A 24,499-nucleotide genomic window follows, 5' to 3' on the forward strand; every position below is an offset into this window, starting at 1 on the left:
GAAATCCTGTGTCCCGGGGAAAGCCTTCATTCATGGACAAACCAAGAGAGTGGCTACCCCACGTGGAACCAAGGGAGTAAGGTGATGCTCTTATGGGGTGGCACAGAGCTCTCACATCTTTTAATATCAATAATCCAGTAACTAGAAGACATATGGGCATCCTGAACTTGTATTTGTTGAGATGCACGGGATCATCAAAATATAAAAGATGGTTGATAAATTAGGTTTAATTATTCAATTCTTAGAAAGGGTCAATTTCAATACACTTCGCCAATAGAAGCTAAGAATTTATACCATTAATTATGATATCACTCGTGGGGCTTGGAGCACCCACTACGTATTCAAAACAATGAGGTTCCAAAAGAAACAGAAACTGCTATGTGTTCTCAGGCCAGCAGGAGATGAGACAAGAATAACTCTATGATTTCACTAAGAAACAAGTAAAAGCGATAACTGCGTAGTCACCGTGTAAGTGTAAAAAGACTTCAAAAGAGTAAGAAATCAGTAAAAAAGACAATGGATGTAAAGCAACTACTAGAGCCTGCTCTACACAAAGTACTCAATAAATGTTAGCTGCGATTTGGAGTCAGGTAAGATGACCCAAGAAGGGAAGGTGATATTTGGACTGGGCTTTGGTGTCCACATCAGATTCAGTGAGGTGGAGATGCAGGGAGGACAACCAGGTGCCAGGATGGAACCTCCCAGTTAAATAATCATCAGGTCTGGGTGTGGTTCTTTGGCGCAGCGAGGAAACCAGCAGCCCCAGCGTGTGGGGTGAGTGGTCAGCGGGGGATGGGCATTAGCAGTCTACTTAGTAGGAAATAAGGGGAAGAGAGTGGACTGCGGGAGAACTGGATGCCAACCGTGACAGTGGGGTGTCTTCTGCCATCAGTCAGGCTGTTGCTATTCTATTGATACCTAAGGGTAAACCACCAGACTGAGAGGTCGTTATGCAAAATGCAAATTCCTGTCTTGAGGGGGGCTGCCTGATCTGCAGGGTGGGGTTGAAACTCCGACTGAGATCAGAGAGCTCCTGCAGCTGTCAGAGTCCTCGCACCTTTGGGTTCTTTGATCCTCAATGTGCTGAACCACCTGTTCTGAAATAACTGCTCCCACCAGAGACCGTGTGCCTCCTGCACCTACTAATCAAGCCAGACCAAACGTGCAGAATAAGCAGAGGGTGTGCAACGCACCCCATTGCACATGTATAATGTAAGTGCTTCAGTACTGCTTCTTTTAAAGTGGAAATAAACAGCTAAATACGAAAACATAAAATGTAAGATTTATAAACATGAAGAGGCAGAAAGTAATACTCTTCCGTCTCCTATGTCAGCACTTCTACACTTAAACATCTCGATAGATGAAAGCCAGGATGCTTGCAGAATTAGCCTTTTCTTCTCTTTCCTTACTCAGACATCTATCTCTTCATTACATACCCTTTAAATTTCAGTGTGAAAGGCACATAAGCTTCTTAGAGAATCAGAACTCTAGTTGCAGCGCCTTCTTCTGCCTCTTCCTACAAGATGCAGACTCCCTGGGGGCAGGAAAACCTTGCATCCAGCACCTGCCTTATTGCCTTACTTTGCATAGTTTGTTTCCAGCTTTCCTTTGCTTTTCCTAAAATCACAGGCTCTACTAACAACTCCAGCCGGATCCAAAGATGCCAGCCATCACCAGCACTACCGAGGACTTGCATGTGGAAAGTTTCCAGACATTGATACTTGGCTGTCTGCGGGGTCTGCACTTGAAAGCGCCCCTCAGGATGTGTTTGGTTAGCAGCTACAGGTAGTCAGACAGGCTCATCATTACAGAGACGAAGTAAAAAGAGTTTAGGAAACCACTGCTGAGTTCTTCTCCTCCATGTACAATGTACTTCATTATACATGATTTATATGTACACAATTTATTATATATGCATATATAAAGTACATATTTATTCTAATCTTTTAAAATTTACAGAGTTAAGGAGATATGCCTGCCTTCCCTTAAGGGCATTAAGAAAAGATAAACATGTCACATTCTTTGCTCCTTTTCTCTGGCCATTCTTTTGTTTGCTTCCAACGTGGTGGTCATAATGGGCAAGTAATTTGCTTAAGGTAATTGACTAGTATTTCTTGAATGGAGGTAGGAAAACTATTTTACCACCTTGGGGAAACTTAGCCATGTATTCCTGGGCATACAAGCATAGATGCTGTGCTTGCTTTTAGGAAACTAAGATTGTTTGGACAGAGATGAGAACAAAATAAAAAATGTACTACAAGGGCCTTTGGGTAAAAGCTAATTGAAGATTAGACTGACCATATAGCTCCCCAGCCTAGATCTTCTTGGTCCATAACTTGGATAAACAATTACCAGACTGGGATCTTAATGAGCCAGCAGTCAAAAATTCTTATTTGTGAATTATTCATATTATTTTAGATAACTCTTCATTTAATTGTCGTTTACTTTTGCTTTTTTCCTTAAATTCTCATAAAAGAATGGCATAGAAAATCTGGTTGATATTTATTTCAAGTGAGTGTATTTTCATACTCTGTAGTTAATAGAGGTTGCAAAGGTATGGTTATTTCATCTAACTACACCAAACATCCATGGCTCACCCGATATGAAGCCATTACCCACTGCTGATATGATGGTTGGCAAACTACAAAGAGTGACACATAGAAGAAATTATTCCTTGCGGCTGGGAATGTCATCTTCTGATTGGGAAGAAAGCTAACACTTATCTTTCTAAGTTTCAAGCATTATATAAGGCTTCTCATGAACACTCCTTTTCATTTACATAAAACTCAAATAAGGGACAATAATAAGGAAATTTCTGTAAAATCTCAGAAAAATAGGCCACTAATGAAGGCTGCATATTCTCTTAGAAGAAGAAATACTTGAGATGGTTCTTATATCCTAGACTAAGATGTGGATTCATGGAGGTATAATTCATGGGGAAAGGAATGAGATATTTGGAACGGTGGCTTCCTCAAGAAACCTGTGTGGGCCTGGAACCCCATGGATGGATTTAATCTGGAGGTAGTGGAGGAGCCAACATTCAAGGAAATGACATCATTTAATTAATATTTTAGAAAGACTGATCTGGCATTGGTGTATGGGATATGAAATGGCAGACGGACTGAGGCGGGGAACTAGTTCCTTCAATGGTGCAGGCATGGAAGACCACAGAGAGGGTTATGGAAGGGGTGAAATGAAATAAGAGATCAGATAAGAAAAGGAGCAATGAAATTTCACCTCTCGCACTATGTAGGATACGTACTGAGTCAGAGTAAACGGGGTGATCTAGAGAAGGATACGCCCTGATGATAGAGGTAACTTTGGGGGAGAAGTTGTTTTGTAAAAGACAATTGACAGTTCCGTTTGGCAGTTTTGAGTTTTAAATGACACAGGTGAGCCTTGGGCAGAGATCCTAGGTGGGTAATGGATGAAGTCAATGCTGAAGATGGTAGAACTGAAAATCCTTAGTCAGGAGGTGGTACTTGTCATTTAAAGGAAGGTGGGGATGTGAAGGTGGAATTAAGAGAATGTAAGAGGGAGGGAGGAAGGGAGGGAGGAGATGGGGAGAGACGAGGGGAGAAGGAGAGAGAGCCAGACTGCTCTAAACAACAGACCTTAAGGAATGGCCCAGGTGAAAGGAAGGGAGAGAAAGGACTCAGGAGAGTGTCAGTGAAGAATGGGGCGGGCTTCCTTGGTGGCGCAGTGGTTGGGAGTCCGCCTGCCGATGCAGGGGACACGGGTTCGTGCCCCTGTCCGGGAAGATCCCACATGCCGCGGAGCGGCTGGGCCCGTGAGCCGTGGCCGCTGGGCCTGCGCGTCCGGAGCCTATGCTCCGCTAACGGAGAGGCCACAACAGTGAGAGGCCCGTGTACTACCAAAAAAAAAAAAAAAAAAAAAAAAAAGGGTCTATATTTTTGTATCACAAAAGGCAAGGAAAGACCTGGACTGGGTAGATCAAAAGCATGAAATCCTAGAGAAAAACAAGGAGGCTTCTGGTTTGGCATGCAGAAAATCGTTGAAAATCTCAAAGAGTAATTGCACTTCAAAGGTGGAAGTGGAAACTAGATTGAAGAAAATTACAGAGGGATTAAACAGTAGGGAAACGGAAGCAGCTAAATAAGACTACTTGTTGGGAATTTTTAGTTGTGTAAGGAAGGACAGAACTAAGGCAGGAGGATAATGGAAAAGTTTTCTTCCCCCTCCAAAAGGGGGGTTACAAAGTTTGAAAACACAAGGTACGGTCCAATTGACAGACAGGCAAATGCATGAAGCTGGGAGCAAATGGCTAAGAGACTGACAAGAGATGAGATATTTTAAGAGCACCTTTCACACATGGGATTCCTTATCTAAACTACAGAAGAAAAAATCATTTGAGAGACACGTTTTTCATTTCTTCTAAGGATGGTATTTCAATTAGCAACATTCAAATTTCACTGGAAGAGAAGTTAATTCATTGCATACAGTGGATAACCTGGGTCGGTGGTTCCCACACCTGCATGTGCGTCACCCAAAGGACCTGTTAGGGCACACATTGTGTAGCCCCACTGATTAGCAGTTTTGAGGTAAGGCCCAGAATTTGCATTTCTAACAAGTTCCCAGGTGATGCCAATATTGTTGGTCCAGGGACACCACTCTGAGAACCACAAGCCCAGCTGATAAAGCCTGGTTAATTAGGCTAGTATCTCCAACATAGGGCCTGAGTTTCTGTAGGTATGATTCACAAATACCTGTCCCTCGTGGCAGAAGCGCAAGAAGTAAGTTGCTTATACAGAAGATCATGCCAATGTCTTTTCATGTGGGCTACCAAAGACATTTCTGCTTCTCTTAAAAAATATTTTAAGAAGATAAAGTTCTCCCAATTAATCTATAAATGCACACCCCTCATTTTTCAAGCACAGGTTGTTGGTCTAGGTATTTCCTTCTTTGGATACACATAACTTAAAGAGTTAAATTCTATGCATTGTTAGGATAGAATCAGTGTTTGACTGAGATACAGAATCATGCTCAATTACAATGTTGAAAAAAGTAAATGCACTGAGAGATGTATTTCCTAATCTTACCGCATCTACAATTGAAGTGCATTTATCAAGCATGCTTCCCAAAATAAGATACCTAGAAGAAATTTTGTATGGGAGGTAAAAATATTTTACATATGCATTTTTTTTACATATTAGCTAATGAAATCTGTAGAACAATGCTAGCAAGATAGTATTATTCACATTTTACAGCTGAAAAAACTATCTCATGAATATTAAAAAAAACCCCAACAACTCTAAAGTCACTGGGACTTGAGTCCAAGTGTTCAAAATCTTGATGTATTATATATGCACTCAGTGATTACCACTGTCTGTAAGACACACAGGACTTCTTTCAACTACGGTACTCAAATCAATCATAAATCCTTGGAATAACAAGGTAGCAAAGGTGCAGGGGGAACATTTTGGGAATTTATCTACATATCACAAATGAACACTGGAACATTTTTATCCTCTCTTCCTTTTGCAATTCAGCTGCATTAAAAACTGCTCTCTTCTTCAAAACTCATTAAAATATCGTGTGCAGAGAAAGAAATATGTGGAGTTTGGAAGGAAAGTTAACATCTGGCCCATAACCCTTTCCCCTATTCTTGCTGAGAAATGACCTTCTTCAGTCATTTCTATCCGGGGTTTTCCCTGAGTGAGAAGATATCGTTAATACGGTAAGGATACTTTATTGTATATTCATGCTGAGGCCATTGTTTTATTACAGCTAACCAGTCATGCACAGATGGAGGAAGGGCATTGAGTGGCAAAGAGCAGCTTCCCATTTGTTAATATCCAGCAGTGATCACAATACCCTCCTTTTGGGCTCTTTCAGAGATGGCTCTGGAAACTTCAGGGTGTACCGTGTCTTCTGGTAGAACACCATAAAATGAAGCCTGTTGAAACTATTACTGGGATGTGTGATAGAAATTTAATTGCTTTGAAATGTCTAAGGCTAGCAAGATGTCAACATGTGTAAAGAGCTTGAATTGAGATTCTAAGAAAAAAAAAGTCTGGATCTATTTATGTCACAGAAGATGTATCCAGATGGATTCTGCAAAGTGATCGCCTGGTGTGTATAACTACCTTCGTAGACACAGTAGCCTTAGGAAGTTACGCATAGAACTAGGGTGGGATTAATTTTCAGGATTTCTTTTTGAATCTTTGGGTCTGGTTTTTATTGTAGACACTGGTATGAATATAAAGATCTCTCTGGATAGAAAAAAAGGATGGGCTAAGCCATCTTTACGAAAATTTAAAAAGATGTAATAAGGCTCCTTTTTCTCTTGTTCATTTGGGTTATCTTATTGATCCTGAACCAGTTTTCACAGCTGGAACAGTCCCCATTTGGCATGGTCTCACTATGGTCACAGCAACTTAGAGCCCCCTGTCCTTGATGGAGGACAGGGAATCAGTGCTGCAGTCTGTGCTCAGAATGCTGATGCCACAGTCCAAACTGACAGGCACGTACTGATTTCAATGACAGAGTTCCTCCTACGCACCTCAATCACATTTCCCCCTTTCACATTTAAAGCTCTATTCCTCGGTAGAAAAGATGGTCTGTTGGGAGCCCCTCCACAAGCCAGCTTGATGATAATCATGGGAACATCACATAAAGTCCTTTTCACCACTGCCTCATGCCTGTGTTCATGCATCCTGCATATATCAACGTTCATAAGGACTCATCACCCCAAATAAGAATCTTCTCCTACTGGCTCCACATGAAATAATTATACATTTGAACTAATGAAGCTTCAATCATTTTTGGTCACAAAATAAGGCAGAATGTAGCAAGAATATGAAGAGAGAAACAGATTTGTGCTTTACACACTCACTCAAAATTCTAAGATTTTGCATCAAACTGTGTCTAGAGAGTTGGTGATAAAGATAGTGATGAAAAAGATATTGGAAAACTCTATTTGAGTGCAGTAACTTTGCTAATGAAGGTTCTGTGAATGTCAAGGTTGAAGCAATAGATGAAGGTTAAAATGACCAAAACCATCTCTGGAGAGATGCCTTTTAAAAGATACCCGTGCCTTTGACAATTGTGGGAGAAATTACAACAGAATTCTATGCAACAGGGCTGCCTATGTGAGAATTACGTGTATTAGAGACAGCTGCCTCCTTCTTTAGGTGGACATCATCCCACTCTGGGGCACTTGGCTTGGTGAATAAATGACAGGCCAGATTTCAGTCTCCACTCAATCCTCTTGTCTGATTTCCTTGTGCAGTTAATAACCTGTGCGATGAACTGTGGCAGCCCTAGCAGACAATCATAGACATTTCTTGCATTTTCAGGTATCTCCTCTGATTCTTTAGTCATATATGGCCGGAATTTAGTGCGAGTTTTAGGATTCTAAGATGCACAATACTGAACTCTGGAACAAAGCTGGACATGTATCTTTTACCTTGGCTGTAAAGGCACTTCTGAAGGCAAAAGAAATAAAGAAAAGCAAAAAATTTCCAGACAAAACCGTCCCACACAGTATATTACGAAAGCATAGACACTACAGGCTCTGGCAGGTTCAAAAAAGTCATAAAGCTTCCTAGGACTATAGATGATTCTAAGTTTGCTTCACAGCCAAGAAAAAGAATATTAACATAAAACTTAAGAAAGGGAAAAAGGCATTTGTAAACTGTAAATGCCTCTGTCACTCTACCTGTGAGAGTCTCACAGCGACTCAAGAAGCTAACCAGAATTATGTCACTCGCTTTCTTTAAGGCTCTGAAAATTGACATGGCAAATACAAAGACCACAACTGTACGTGAAAATAATTCAAATATTGGAAGTTAAGTGGCTTTCTGAAGGTCATGGTGAACAATTATAAGCAACAAAAAGACTTGGGTCAAAGGAAATTTGTGAAGTCTTCTCAAAGCACAGTTTCTGGCCTGACATGTTTCAAGAAGCGATCTCATCACCACACCCTTTGTCCTGGATTTATTGAAGACCCGTTTCAAAAAGCATTTCTTTGTCTTCTTTTTTTAAAAAAGAATTTAGCAAAGATGATTATATACACCAGCGCTATAACTCTCCTCATTTAGAAGGCGACCAAGAGATGATAAAAAATTTCACTGAATGTCACAGCCCTTGAGGTCAGGAATATACAATTGCATGCTAAGATGATAGAAAATGATCACTGCAAGAGCATTTTCATCCATTTTAGCAAGTCAGTGTCTTCTGTGCGTGTCATTTTCTAGCACATATCATAGGACCCATGGATTTATACCATCGGCTTAAAAAAGAAAACTAACATCAAAGCAACTGGAATCGACTTGCTTGATAGTCATTACTATTATCCAACTCACTTTCTCAAATCAATGCAGTAGCCCCAACAAGTTTTTCAGATCCAGTAAGAACTCTTAACTCTAGGAATCAGGTAGCATTACTCTCAGTTTCTTCTGAATTACTTCCCTCATCACATCATACCCGTCCTTTTTGCACACTGGGCCCTCTGTCTTCTCCCTTACCCTGACCATTCCTTTCACCACAGCTGTCTCATCCAGTTTTAATCCCCAATCCTCCAAGAGATGCAAAGAAAAAATAATACATCTGTTTAAACTAACTACTCTAAAAACTATTTCAGACAAGTTTTGGTTCCCAGGAGTAACTCTAAGGTTCTCAACCACCTTCCACCCTCTCATTATATTTATCTATGCTTCTCATCTATGTTATGTACATGACATTAACAAATCATTCAGATCAGCAGATTATGCTTTTTTCAAAACATTCCAGCCCATCTAGTGTTTCTTGAAATCCAAGTAGTCTTCTAGAAAAGCAGAGAAATGACAAATAAGGAAGTTAACCCTTTATCCAGAATCATCAACTAAAATCACTGGCAAATGGAAATAAGAACCCAAATTAGATAAAGTAAACTACAGAGAGGGGGACAGAAGTGTTACAAGAAATACGTGAGTATAAAGGAGTGTCATATCTGCAAGGGAGAGTGGAGCTCATTTCATTCCTAAGCTACACACAGCATTTTAATGGCCACAAATCTATGCATATATATATCTATATATCTATATATCTATGTGCTTCATTTTTATCATACAAAAATTCTAACAGAATATTAACTGTTTATTAATTCAACATTAAATGTTGTATGAGAATGATGCATAACATGTAGATGATCGTGTTCCCTGAGTGTCTGCTATGAAGGAAGAACGGTGCTCAATTCTGTATACGATACTGTTTTCCTCATTCTTCCCTTTGCCACACACTCCAGCTAGGATGGATGGCCTCCTAGCTTTTCCTTGATTGAGTCTCTGTATCTGCTCTATGCCTGGCCTGAAATGCGCTATATCTGGCTAGCCATTTGGACCATTCCCTTACTCCTCAAAGCCTCTGTTTAAATTAGGTCTTTCGGACTGCGTAATGCTTAAACAGTTGTAATCTGTCCACACAGAGACTTATCCATGAATATTCATACCAGCGTTACTCATAACAACCAAACTGGAAACAATGAAATAGTCCAGGGGAAGGGGAACCTTCGTACACTGTTGGTGGGAATGTAAATTGGTGTAGCCACTGTGGAAAACAGTATGGAGGTTCCTCAAAAAACTAAAAATAGAACTATCATATGAATAATTCCACTCTTGAGCACATATCCAAAAAAACCAAACCACTAATTCAAAAAGATATATGCACCCCAATGTTCAAAGCAGCAGTATTACAATTGTCAAGATATGGAAGTAACCTAAGTGTCCATCAACAGATGAATGGATTAAGAATATGTGGTACATATATACAGTAGAATACTACTCAGCCATAAAAAAGAATAAAATTTTGTCATTTGCAACAACATGGACGGACCAGGAGGGTATTACGCTAAGTGAAATAAGTCAGAGAAAAGACAAATACTGTATGATATAACTTACATGTGGAACCTAAAAATTAAAACAAACTAGTGGATATAACAAAAAAGAACAGTTTCACAGATATAGAGAACAAAGTAGAAGTTACCAGTGGGGGGAGAGAAAGAGGGAGAGGTAGGATAGGGGTAGGGGATTAGGAGGTACAAACTTCTATGTATGAAATAAATAAGCTACAAGGATATATTGTACAACACAGGGAATGTAGCCAATATTTTATAATAATTATAAATGGAGTATAGCTTTTAAAAATTGTGAATCACTATGTTGTACACCTGTAACTTATATAATATTGTACATCAACTATACCTCAATAAAAAATAAAATTATCCATGAAAAAGTGAAGGATGATACAAATTGTGGTACATTCCTATATATATAGTGGAATACTACTTAGTAATAAAACGCACTAAACTCCTCATATACTTAATGACATGGATGAACCTCAAAAAATATATGGAGGGAAAGAAGCCAGTTTCAAAGAATTCTATTTACATGAAAGTCTAGAAAAGACAATCTAATCTACAGTGACAGAAAATCAACTGGTTGCAAAGGGTGGGGTTGTGGGGTGGAATAAAGGATGAGAAAGAGCACAAAAGAACTTTGTGGGGTGATGGAAATGTTCTCTACCTTGATTGCGGTGATGTTTACACAGACGTATACATTTGTACAAATAAAATGGTGCTTTTTATTATATGTAAACTCAGTCCAATGAAGTTAAGAATGTATGTGGATTCCCACATGTACTATTTATTTGTTTACAAAGCTGGGATTCAATCCCAGGTTATTTGACTTTGGGGTCCATGCTCCAAACCACTAGGCAGAGTGAGACTTTTGTTTTCAATAAACAAAACCTCAAACAAGAGGTTTGTTTTATTTAAAACAAAAAACAAAAAGGCTTCTGTAAGAAAATGTGCCTGTATGTGTACGTATGTATATTCTTTTTTTTTTTAGGTTCTCTGCTAGATTCTGCATGTTTTTTCTTTTTTGTAAATTTAATTTTGCTTTTTTATACAGCAGGTTCTTATTAGTTATCTCTTTTATACATATTAGTGTATATATGTCAATCCCAATCTCCTAAATCATCCCCACCCCACTCTTCCCCTGGCTTTTCCCCCTTGGTGTCCATACGTTTGTTCTCTACATCTGTGTCTCTATTTCTGCCTTGCAAACCAGTTCATCTATACCATTTTTCTAGATTCCACATATATGCATTAATATATGATAACTGTTTTTCTCTTTCTGACTTACTTCATTCTGTATGACAGTATCTAAATCCATTCACTTCTCTACAGATGACCCAATTTCGTTCCTTTTTGTGGTTGAGTAATATTCCATTGTATATATGTACCACAACTTCTTTAGCCATTTGTTTGTTGATAGGCATTTAGGTTGCTTCCATGACCTGGCTATTGTAAACAGTGCTGCAATGAACATTGGGGTGCATATCTCTTTGAATTATGGTTTTGTCTGGGTATATGCCCAGTAGTGGGATGGCTGAGTCATATGGTAATTCTATTTTTAGTTTTTTACGGAACCTCCATAAAGTTCTCCATAGTGGCTGTATCAATTTACATTCCCACCAACAGTGCAAGAGGGTTCCCTTTTCTCCACACCCTCTCCAGCATTTGTTGTTTGTAGATTTTCTGATGATGCCCATTCTAACCGGTGTGAGGTGATACCTCACTGTAGTTTTGATTTGCATTTCTCTAATAATTAGTGATGTTGAGCATCTTTTCATGTGCCTCTTGGCCATCTGTATTTCTTCTTTGGAGAAATGTCTATTTAGGTCTTCTGCCCATTTTTTGATTGGGTTGTTTTTTTTAATATTGAGCTGCATGAGCTATTTATATATTTTGGAGATTATCCTTTGTCCGTTGATTCACTTGCAAATATTTTCGCCCATTCTGAGGGTTGTCTTTTCAGCTCGTCTGTAGTTTCCTTTGCTGTGCAAAAGCTTTTAAGTATCATTAGGTCCCATTTGTTTATTTTTGTTTGTATTTCCATTACTCTAGCAGGTGGGTCAAAAAAGATCTTGCTGTGATTTAAGTCACAGAGTGTTCTTCCTATGTCTTCCTCTAAGAGTGTTATAGTGTCCATTCTTACATTTAGGTCTTTAATCCATTTTGAGTTTATTTTTGTGTATGGTGTTAGGAAGTGTTCTAATTTCATTCTTTTACATGTAGCTGTCCAGTTTTCCCAGCACCACTTATTGAAGAGACTGTCTTTTCTCCATTGTATATCCTTCCCTCCTTTGTCATAGATTAGTTGACCATAGGTGCATGGGTTTATCACTGGGCTTTCTATCCTGTTCCATTGATCTATATTTCTGTTTTTGTGCCAGTACCATACTGTCTTGATTACTATACTTTGTAGTATAGTCTGAGGTGAGGGAGTCTGATTCCTCCAGCTCTGTTTTTTTCCCTCAAGATTGCTTTGACTATTCAGGGTCTTTTGTGTCTCTACACAAATTTTAAGATTTTTTCTTCTAGTTCTGTAAAAAAAAATGCCTTTAGTAATTTGATAGGGATTGCATTGAATCTGTAGATTGCTTTAGGTGGTATAGTCATTTTCACAATACTGATTCTTCCAATCCATGAACATGTTATATCTCTCCATCTGTTTGCATCATCTTGAATTTCTTTCATCAGTGTCTTATAGTTTTCTGAGTACAGGACTTTTACCTCCTTAGGTAGGTTTATTCCTAGGTATTTTATTCTTTTTGTTGCAATGGTGAATGTGATTGTTTCCTTAATTTCTCTTTCTGATCTTTCATTCTTAGTATATAGGAATGCAAGAGATTTCTATGCATTAATTTTGTATCCTGCAACTTTACCAAATTCATTGATTAGCTCTGGTAGTTTTCTGGTAGCATCTTCAGGATTCTTTATATATAGTATCACGTCATCTGCAAATAGTGACAGTTTTACTTCTTCTTTTCCAATTTGTACTCCTTTTATTTCTTTTTCTTCTCTGATTGTCGTGGCTAGGACTTCCAAAACTATGTTGAATGACAGTGGCAGGAGTGGACATCCTTGTCTTTTTCCTGATCTTAGAGAAAATGCTTTCACTTTTTCACCATTGAGAATGATGTTTGCTGTGGGTTTGTCGTGTATGGCCTTTATCATGTTGAGGTAGGTTCCCTCTATGCCCACTTTCTGGAGAGTTTTTATCATAAATGGGTGTTGAATTTTGTCAAAAGCTTCTTCCGAATCTAATGAGATGATCATATGGTTTTTACTCATCAATTTGTTTAGTGTATCACACTGATGGATTTGCATATATTGAAGAATCCTTACATTCCTGTGATAAATCCCACTTGATCATGGTGTATGATCCTTTTAATGTGTTGTCGGATTCTGTTTGCTAGTATTTTGTTGAGGATTTTTGCATCTATATTCATCAGTGATATTGGTCTGTAATTTTCTTTTTTTGTAGTGTCTTTGTCTGGTTTTGGTATCAAGGTGATGGTGGCCTCGTAGAATGAGTTTGGGAGTGCTCCTTCCTCTGCAGTTTTCTGGAAGAGTTTCAGAAGGATGGGTGTTAGCTCTTCTCTAAATGTTTGATAGAATCCACCTGTGAAGCTATCTGGTCCTGGACTTTTGTTTGTTGGAAGATTTTTAATCACTGTGATTAAAAATTCATTACTTCAAAAATCCATCAATTTCATTACTTGTGATTGGTCTGTTGATATTTTCTATTTCTTCCTGGTTCAGTCTTGGAAGGTTATACCTTTGTAAGAATAACCAAATTCTAAGAATTTGTCCATTTCTTCCAGGTTGTCTATTTTATTGGTATAACATTGCTTGTAGTAGTCTCTTATGATGCTTTGTATTTCTGCAGTGTCTGCTGTATCTGCTCTTTTTTCATTTCTAATTTTATTGATTTGAGTCCTCTCCTTCTTTTTCTGTCTGGCTAAAGGTTTATCAATTTTGTTTATATTCTCAAAGAACTAGCTTTAATTTTATTGATCTTTGCTACAGTTTTCTTTCTCTCTATTTCATTTATTTCTGCCCTTATCTTTATTATTTCTTTCCTTCTACTAACTTTGGGTTTGTTTGTTTTTCTTTCTCTAGTTCCTTTAGGTGTAAGGCTAGATTGTTTATTTAAGATTTTTCTTGTTTCTTGAGGTAGGATTGTACTGCTATAAACTTCCCTCTTAGAACTGCTTTTGCTGCATCCCATAGGTTTTGCATTGTCGTGTTTTCATTGTCATTTGTCTCCAGGTATTTTTTGGTTTCCTCTTTGATTTCTTCAGTGATCTCTTGGTTATTTAGTAATGTATTGTTTAGCCTCCATGTGTTTGTGTTTTTACATTTTTTCTCTGTAACTGATATCCAGTCTCATAGTGTTGTGGTAGGAAAAGATGCTTGATATGATTTCAATTTTCTTAAATTTACCAAGGCTTTATTTGTGACCCAAGATGTGATCCTGGAGAATGTTCCATGTGCCCTTGAGAAGATAGTGTAATTTGCTGTTTTTAGATGGAATGTCCTATAAATATCAATTAAATCTATCTGGTCTATTGTGTCATTTAAAGCTTTTGTTTCCTTATTAATTTTCTGTTTGGATGATCTGTCCATTGGTGTAAGTGAGGTGTTAAAGTCCCCCACTCTTATTGTGTTTCTGTCGATTTCCTCTTTTATAGCTGTTAGTAGTTGCCTTATGTATTGAGGTGCTCCTATGTTGGGTGCATATATATTTATAATTGTTATATCTTCTTCTTGGATTGATCCCTTGATCATTATGCAGTGTCCTTCCTTGTCTGTTGTAACATTCTTTATTTTAAAGTCTATTTTATCTGACATGAGTATTATTACTCCAGCTTTCTTCTGATTTCCATTTGCATGGAATATCTTTTTCCATCCCCTCACTTTCAGTCTGTATGTGTCCCTAGGTCTGAAGTGGGTCACTTGTAGACAGCATATATCCGGGTCTTGTTTTGTATTCATTCAGCGAGGCTGTGTCTTTTGGTTGGAGCATTTAATCCATTCACATTTAAGGTAATTATTGATATGTATGTTCCTATGACCATTTTCTTAATTGTTCTGAGTTTGTTTTTGTAGGTCCTTTTCTTCTCTTGTGTTTCCCACTTAGGGAAGTTCCTGTAGCATTTGCTGTAGAACTGGTTTGGTGTTGCTGAATTCTCTTAGCTTTTGCTTGTCTGTAAAGCTTTTGATTTCTCCATTGAATCTGAATGAGATCCTTGCCAGGTAGAGTAATCTTGGTTGTAGGTTCTTCCCTTCCACCACTTCAAATATATCATGCCACTCTCTTCTGGCTTGTAGAGTTTCTGCTGAGAAATCAGCTGTTAACCTTAGGGGGGTTCCCTTGTATGTTATTTGCCATTTTTCCCTTGTTGCTTGTAATAATTTTTCCCTGTCTGTAATTTTTGTCAATTTGATTAGTATTTGTCTCAGCGTGTTTCTCCTTGGATTTATCCTGCCTGGGACTCTCTGTGCTTCCTGGACTTGGGTGGCTATTTCGTCTCCTATGTTAGGGAAGTTTTCGACTATAATCTCTTCAAATATTTTCTTGGGTCCTTTCTCTCTCTCTTCTCCTTCTGGGACCCCTGTAATGCAAATGTTGGTGCATTTAATGTTGTCCCAGAACTCTTAGGCTGTCTTCATTTCTTTTCGTTCTTTTTTCTTTATTCTGTTCCGTGGCAGTGAATTCCTCCATTTTGTCTTCCAGGTCACTTATCCGTTCTTCTGCCTCAATCATTCTGTTATTGATTCCTTCTAATATATTTTTCATTTAACTTATTGTATTGCTCATCTCTATTTGTTCTTTAATTCTTCTAGGTGTTTGTTCTTTAATTCTTCTGGGTCTTTGTTAAACATTTCTTGCATCTTCTTGATCTTTGCCTCCATTCTTTTTCCAAGGTCCTGGATCATCTTCACTATCATTATTCTGAATTCTTTTTCTGGAAGGTTGCCTCTCCACTTCATTTAGTTGTTTTTCTGGGGTTTTATATTGTTCTATCATTTGGTACATAGTCCTCTGCCTTTTCATCTTGTCTATCTTTCTGTGAATGTGGTTTTCGTTCCACAGGTTGCAGGATTATAGCTCTTCTTGCTTCTGCTGTCTGACCTCTGGTGGATGAGGCTATCTAAGGGGCTTATGCAAGCTTCCTGATGGGAGGCATCTGTGGTGGGTAGCGCTGGGTGTTGCTCTGGTGGGCAGAGCTCAGTAAAAGTTTAATCCACTTGTCTGCTTATGGGTGGGGCTGAGTTTCCTCCCTGTTGGTTGTTTGGCCTGAGGCAACCCAGCACTGGAGGCTACAGGCTCTTTGATGGGGCTAATGGCGGGCTCTGGGAGGGCTGATGCCAAGGAGTACTTCCCAGAACTTCTGCTGCCAGTGTCCTTGTCCCCACGGTGAGCCACAACCACCCCCCACCTCTGCAGGAGACCCACCAACATTAGCAGGTAGGTCTGGTTCAGTCTCCTATGGGGTCACTGCTCCTTCCCCTTGGTCCTGATGTGCCTACTTTGTGTGTGCCCTCCAAGAGTTCAGTCTCTGTTTCCCCCAATCTTGTTGAAGTCCTGCAATCAAACCCAACCAGCCTTCAAAGTCTGATTCTCTGGGAATTCTTCCTCCCGTTGCTGGTCCCTCAGATTGGGAAGCCTGATGTGGGGCTCAGAACCTTCACTCCAGTGGGTGGACTTCTGTGGAATAATTGTTCTCCAGTTTGTGAGTCACCCACCCAGCAGTTATGGGGTTTCATTTTATTGTGATTAAGCCCCTCCTACCATCTCACTTTGTTTTCTCCTTTGTCTTTAGATGTGGGATATCTTTTTTGGTGAGTTCCAGTGTCTTCTTGTCAGTGATTGTTCAGCAGTTAGTTGTGATTCTGGTGCTCTCACAAGAGGGAGTGAGCACACGTCCTTCTACTTTGCCATCTTGAACCAATCTCCTTGTATGTATATTCTGATAAGACTGTCTTGTCTTAAATCTTTTGGGGGCATCTTATTTTGGAACTGGATTCAGAATCCAGTTATTAGTGATTCAAAGAACTCCATTTCGTTATTTATAGTTTCAATACACTTTTGGCCTGAAAACAACATTGGCCTTGTTTGACCATCCTTTGTAATTATGGGGTTTAGGGCTTGATGATTTTTATCTTTGCCTGAAATATCAATTGTAACCACAAAATATCAAGCTTTGCTATCATAAAGGATAGCCAAACTCATTTGCTGAAAGAAGAGTTTTAAAAATACCTAAGGAAGTCCAGCCTTATTAGAATTAGTGAAATCGAGTTTCATCAGGTGATTACACAAAAAGAGACATCAATTGTCTCTTAAGTATACAAATTTTGCATATTGTTAAAAATCATATTTTAAGCTTATAGCTTTTATACCGTATATTAATGATTAAAGAGTTGATAGGACATTGATAGCTACAGTCAGTTCAGATTTTTTCATTAGTTCTTATGTTGAAATAATTAATTACAACTTTCAAAATTTAGCAGGTTGAAGTCAAGTTGATATTTAAACATTAATTTGCAAAACAGAATTTTAGTTGTGTTTATATATGATTATAGTATAGTCATTGATATGTGATTATGGGATAAAAGGTATGAAGACGTATTGTGATAAGTTCATTACAAAGTAATACATTTTCTCTTGCCCACTCAGATAATTTGATTAATTTCAGTCGCAAAATAGCATTCTAATTCACAACATGGTTTCATATCTTTATCCTCATTTCACAGTAGAAAGCTGTGACATATGAAAATACACTTTTAAGACTCTTTTCTTTGTCAAGGGTTTTTTTTATGTTTGGTATTTTGCAATTTCAAAGCACTTTTCTTTCAACTCAGCCTTCTCATTATGTTTGGTATTTGTTACCCACATTCTAAAAACCCAAGATACAAAAATGTTAATTGGCTTCCTCAAAGGCCAAAGAAAATATCAATAACAGACTCTACTAGAATAAAGTTCTTAAGATTGTGGCAAAGCCACAAAACTACTCCAAACATAATTCCCTTCATTAACTAATTATGTTTTGTAAAGAGATAATAGTCATACAGTACAACCATCGTTTTAATTCTATTCTGAAGATGGATTTTAAGTGTGAAACCACATGCAGTTAAAACTTTTGTATTTAGGGATGAAAAAACAGAACAAAACACACCCAAAGTCTAACAAACCTAACACTACCATTCAAAGACCAGTGCGGAGAAAATAACATTTTTCATTTGCAGAAAATATTTTAAAATCTCACATATTTAGTAGGTATGAATAGAACACTCTTATGGGGCAAGTAGACATTTTGGATACAAGACTCCGGATTAAGCAATGACCAAGCAGACTGCTGTCAGGAGTTCTATATTGCTGTTCCCAGGTAGATATTTAGGTAAATCATCCACCAGACAAAAGAATAAACGTAAAATCCCTAAATTATGTGTGATTCATATCTTTTTTTTTTATAAATGAGCAAGAAGGTAAGCTCATATTTCAGTGATCAATGAATGCAAAAATGAAAGGTTTTAAGTTAATAAATGCATAGGAGTTCATAGAATACAATGGAATAAACATAGAATCTTGAAAGAAAATCAGGTGGTGTTTCTAGGGAGCAAATTTCATTAGGTAGGATCAAATGTACTTACATCCCTCTCTGCATTTTAAGAGAAGAACTAAATGCCTTATTTCTGAAAATAGGATCAGGACTGAAGTCAAGCATCTGATTCAAACACCCCCTCTGACACTGACCAGATGAATAGTGTTTCACTTTGACCTTTCTTTGAAAACATGATGTGCAGATTTCCAATTAAGGTACATTATGTAGCTTTAATCATAGCTACCAACATCACGTCAGCATGCTAGGTGGCAAAGATAAGATATTATTTGTACAGTGACATAATAAAATACAATATAGCTTTACCCTTTCAAATGGTAACACATCAGATATTACTTTATATACTCAGAAAAAAAATAAAAACACCACATTTCAAAACCTTTAGTTTCAGTTCAACACATGGCATGCTTAATCGTTTCAGCACATCTAATTCTTTTTAATAAGTGTTAAAACTGAAAGCAAGACAGGTAGGTATTAAAAATATATTGGAACATCTTAAAATTACCAGCCCTAACAGTGGAAATAAAATGACGGCGATTAAAAGTAATAAAGGTTATTAAAAGTTAAGGGCCTTTGAGGCTAAGAAGTCATGTTAGACTGTCAATTGTTTTCCCCATGGTGGGAAGTCAGTTAGAAATTAAAAAAAAATCTAGTAGTTTAGTTGTGGTCAAAGAAAGAGTCAGTGGAGGATGGGGAGGTTTCAGCAACATGCTGGTAGAAAAAAAGAGACTTACATAGTCTGGGAGGGCAGTGAAATGGAAGGCGTGGTAACCTCGCTCACTTAGTTGTCATTTTTGATTTTCAATGACATTTTTTTCATTCTTTCGCCTAGTAAAGATGACAGAAGTTCCTAATTTATTATCTGACGTCTATTCCTCTTCCTAGATTTAAGAGAGTTTAACTGTAAAATATCAAGTCATTATATCCAAATACAGACACTTTGAAAAAAACTACAGCACCGATGTTGCATGCATTCAATTATACTTCTCATAACTGCATCCACAAACCAGAGATAAGGACATGGGGGAAAGATTCAGCGAGCACAGCCCAGGAGGCTGGGGGAGAAAGGGGAAATCTGCAGGGTCTTCAGATTAAAGCAGTAGGAGGGAGGGGCTCATAACAAAGAGTCACGTTCTTCCTGAAAGGCTGTGAGCCATGGATTCTAGGAGAATGCAGAATTCAAGTCCTCTGCATGGCTCTAGGATCCATATACTCTATAGGTACAAACGGAGCTGGTCAAAATGTAAATGACACTCCACAAGAGAGATTCTCTCCTTAGATGCCTTCTGCTGCTCAGGGCTGGGCTGCATTTTAGATGATGAGAGAAGGATCATTGATACTTCTATAAACATGAACCTGGCAGACTGGTTGGGCTTGACTGAAGGGCTAAAAAAAGTGCAGTGTAAATTTCTGTTCTGTGTGTAAATCACAGCACAGCCAGATCAGAGCAGGCAAAGTCACGGGGCCCCGGACGTTTCCTTCTAATTCTCCTCTTTGGTTGCACTTCATTCAGCATGTGTTGGGCTGGCCTGCTGAAGGTGCGCAGGAAATATTTGTGAATAAATGAATGAAGAGACTGCATAACTTAAATTCCTTGAAGAAAACCACCCTGATGGGGAAAACCCTCAATTCTACAGCTGATCTATACATTTTCAGGAGCACGAGGGCGGTATTAAAAACAGTAGAAAAGAAAAAAATAGGAAAGACTTATCGTAAGAGCAAAGGGAAAAAAAGGAGAAAGAAGTAATATTGAAGAAACCCCCAAACAGACAATGTAATGCCAAAGTCATCTCCAAGCACTGCAAATGTTGCTCAGTAGCAAAATACTGGAATTTGGATTTTAGTTCTGTAGTGGCAAATACCACATCTGTTCATGTGGTCTCATACAAATACTTTCCTATTCTCATGCATAATCTCAGATTCTTTGCTAGGTGCATGGTATTTATTATTAAAGAAACTATCTCTGGAGGAGGTTTAAAGTCAAAAGGTGTCTGAAATTTAGCTAGGATCATTCACAGGATGAACAAATCTAAATAACGTCTAGCTCGTTTCCATAGGTATGCATTCACTGGATTATGTTTATTTTGAAAAACAAATCTCCTGCAAGATATTTTAACTATAAGAGATTATTATTATTATTGAAGAAGCATCAAGACAGAATCATCTTAGTTCAATTAACATTGTTAAAACTTAAGGTACCATTAGCATAAAAATGTTGATGAGTGGCTTCCAGCTTTGGGGCTGGCTTTACTGTGAACTGATCTCAATATAGGATCGTTTATAGAGTGCGACCATAATGAGAGCACATAGAAAGGGGAAGAAAGTTCTCTGCACCCAGCTCATCAGTATGCAGCTCCGCTCTCAGAGAAACACACAGAGGAGCTGGTCCTTCAAGGGCAACTTCCTTGCCTGAGTGCAATCTGTCCATGCCAGTTAACAAGAAGCCAGCAGCTGCTTCTGGAGGGAATCCCCTTCCAGGAGCCAGGAATCCAGGCCCATAACACATGTGGGTAAGAGTAGATCAAGTCTGCCTTGAGAGGAGACCCACACCAGTCTAGTTCCTATAACATCTGGCTCTGTTCTCTGCTTCGGATGGACCACACATGGGTAGGTCTGGAGAAATGTAAGGACATTGTGTGAAATGCACTTGGCAGGGTTTGGGGAAAGACTGATCTGTAGGGTGTTGGCTTCTCCAAAGTTATCAGTGAGAACTAAGACTATCAAGTCTATTGATGGCAAGACCCCAAAACCTAACTGGTTGCTACTCTGAGCTGCTTCTGCTTTACCTGATGAGAAGGAAATTCACATGTTCGTACTGACGGCCCCACTGCAGAAGAGTACCTGCCAAGCAATTTATGAAATTCTGGTGGTTTCAAAAACAAAAACAAAAACCCACTCTTCAGATAAGTTAAATCTCTCAACATGAGGGCACAACAGCAAGCCCAGGGAAGCACAGGTGTTTTCAGATTCGTTTCATACCTACATCTCACTCAGCGTTAGGACTAAACCAAGTGGTAAGAGGGCGTGCACCCAGGGCTGCAGGCTTCTGCTTGCAGGCAACTTCCGTTTTCTCCTAAGGAGAAACATTTGGCCATGGTTCCCTCTAAGCAACGCCTGCAAAAGCTGGCTGACCTAATTTAAAATATGAGCTCTCATTGCATGAACCTCTTCCAAGCCTTCACTATTTTTTGTTCGTTCAGACCTTATTCCATAAAAAGTCAGCCCATCTTTTTCCAGTCCTAGTGACCTGCATTCTCTCCTTCCCGGAAGCATGTCACTTCTCCTGCTAGCCTCTGCCTTAATCACTTTTATTTGTGGGACGCTAGGGAGGGGATGGGAATGCTTCGAGTAGGGAAGAAAATAACTCTTAAAAAAATCATTCTTATTATGATCATGTTTAGATGAAATATGGGGCTTGCCATCAACAAAATTACAAAACAATTCCACTGGGAGTCCAGACGGTTCAGGGTAATTCATCTATGAAAAAGTGAACTTTAATTGTTACTCTTGGCAGCAATCTAAGAGAAGAGTGAAATATTATACTAAATATTGCCACGTGCAATAGTAAAATGCTCTTTCCTCCCTGCCAGAAGCAGTGTATGGCCCCCTTCAGACTCAGGTTTGGATCTGGTGATTTAGTCTAAATCCTCGGCTTCCCCCTCTCCAAAACCAACAGAGGTTTTCAAAAGAGTTGCATTTTTTATTAGAACCATTTGCTCCTTTTAAGTTGCCAAAAAGGAGTAAGTAAAACTAAGACTTTTATTTGGGTTAAAGTTGATTCCTCAGCCTCATTGAGGTCAATGTACTTAGTCTGTGAACCTTCTACTAAGAAGTTCATTGCAGTGTTGAACCAGCCAGTGTTTTGATCCCTTCTTCCCCCCTCCCCAAACCCAACCCCTTGGCTGCCTGCATTTATAGAGTCGGGGCTGGAAGCATGGGGAAGCTAATCAAAAGGAAACATACATATGGCAAATTACATCCTGGATTTTCTAGAACAATTGAAATTTCAAGTATTTTTGATGCTGCACATAACATTTGCTATTCTGGTACCACGTGTCTTGATTTGAGCTTCAGAAAATGTGATCCCAACAGGTATTTACAATGCTTTAGATTCAAAGCTCATCGAACACTGCTGCATTATATAGTTTACAAGCACAGAAAGGTATTTGATAATACTCGAAAGCAGAGGGACATTCTTGTTTTCTAAAAGTGAAGTCTTCAGTGAAGATGTTAATCAAAGAACTCTTTTATATGGCGCTGGTTCCCTGGCATATTGATAGGTTTTGGCAAAGCATGATTAGTAAGCTGCTTGCAAATAATTTTTAAAATTATACTTTACATTTTCAGCATGAATATTTATATACATTGGGTATAATACACTAAGGATATATTAAAATCATATGTAACATATCCTATGTAGATAATATTATTCAGCTTCTAAATTGTTTAAGTTGCGGAAGTTAGGGCCCAGAAAAATTAAATGACTTGCCCAGGATTATTCAGCTTATTACCAATGATCTGAGGACCAAAACTATAATTTTTAAGTAGATATTCCTTATGTTATAGAATACTGTTTTTCATCCATAGGGATACATAATGATACAAAGATTATTTGGGAGTAACTTTAAGTCTGCAGATACAACAAAAAGTAATCTTTGTTGTAAATTAAATTAATGGATTAAAATTTAGATGATCTGAAACCTGAGTAAAGATACCACACTATAGGACAACTACTTTATATAATTATTTTCTTTTGATTATAGCATATGTTATGGATGACAATAAACAAAATGGCTACCATTAGTAAGACAGCTTGATGGAACTAGAATCCCCATCAGCCAGGGGAAAAATAGTCAGCACTTATTTACATCCTGTGCATACTTGCCTAAGACTGCGCATTATAAAGCTTCATAAGAACTTTTAGTTTATGTAAAGTAACGTCTTAGAATTATGCCTGTTTTTCTGTTTGTGGAAGGTTTGAAAAAAAAAAAAACAACAAAAACAAAATATGTAGAAAAGCATAGCCTAGCAACTAACAGTGCTACCCTCAAACGAACAAAAGATACCAGCTATTATTAACTGGAAGTAATCACTCCAGAAGGTAAGGAATTTTTAAATACATTGTTACAAATACCACTCAGATAATCGATGACACCAAAGAATAAACTAATGAGGAGCCCCATAGGTCGACAATACTTGGGAGTTGGTTACCTTTAAAGAAACTGACCTATGATGTGGGAAGCCAAGGAAATCTGCCTTAAATGTGTTGTTTTAATTAAAAAAAAAAAAAAAGGAACCTGCCTTTTTTTTTCTACTAAGAGGTCAAGCTCTTCCTGTGTCAGTACAAAATTTAAAGTTTCTTTGGATGGGTTCTATTTCCTGCTCTCCATTTAAAATGGGGGAAAAATAAAAATATTTTGCCTGTGACAAAATATGAAAGAAGTTCTCACCCTTAAAACCAGCAGCATTGGTTTTCCAGTCATTAGCGTTCAAATGTCCTGCACGGGAAGTCCTTACAATAACATGCTGCACGTCTCTCCAGGTCAGAAACGGACTGGGGAAAGACAAGGTAAGAATCATTGTACCAAAAAAAAAAAAGATGGGGGAAGCAGAGAGTCACAAGCAAATTAAAAAAGCAAAAGCAGAAGGGCAAAGTACTAAAAACAAAGGGTCAGCGATTTGGGTTTGGGATAAACAAATGCCAAATGCCGCTCTTGTTCTCATCTTGGAGAAGTGACATTAGTCTCAGGGAGGCAGAAAATGTAACCTTTAATTTGAGAAATAATGTGATATTAGTCAGTGTAAGTTTTTAAAAGGGTGAAGATTTCCAGTTTTCTCAACAAAATGGCTCCCAATTCTGGCCCTGTCATCCTTCGTGTAGACTCTTGCATCATCATTAGAAAATTACAACAAGCTAAAATCAAAACTGAAGGGCTCTTGAACATTCCTTGTTCAGTTGTTTAGCCAGGCACTTGATTTTAATTTAACAAAGAACTTAGCAATGTTAACCATTCTGGATGGATGT

At 38.3% G+C, this 24,499-nt stretch overlaps 1 protein-coding gene across 3 annotated transcripts in view; it reads right to left on the minus strand.

Moving 5' to 3' along the window:
- The window catches only part of PCSK5 (proprotein convertase subtilisin/kexin type 5), a 447,761-nt gene that overhangs the window by 186,182 nt on the left and 237,080 nt on the right, over positions 1–24,499 (minus strand). For all 3 annotated transcript variants that reach the window (XM_027105664.1, XM_027105665.1, XM_027105666.1), the window contains exon 10: positions 23,925–24,028. In XM_027105664.1, coding sequence (XP_026961465.1) covers positions 23,925–24,028 — 104 coding nt within the window. The remainder of the gene's footprint in view (positions 1–23,924; positions 24,029–24,499) is intronic.

This window comes from Aethalodelphis obliquidens, unplaced genomic scaffold (genome assembly GCF_003676395.1).
Source record: "Aethalodelphis obliquidens isolate GAN/ISIS:26980383/991018 unplaced genomic scaffold, ASM367639v1 scaffold7, whole genome shotgun sequence".
Lineage (NCBI taxonomy): Eukaryota > Metazoa > Chordata > Mammalia > Artiodactyla > Delphinidae > Aethalodelphis > Aethalodelphis obliquidens.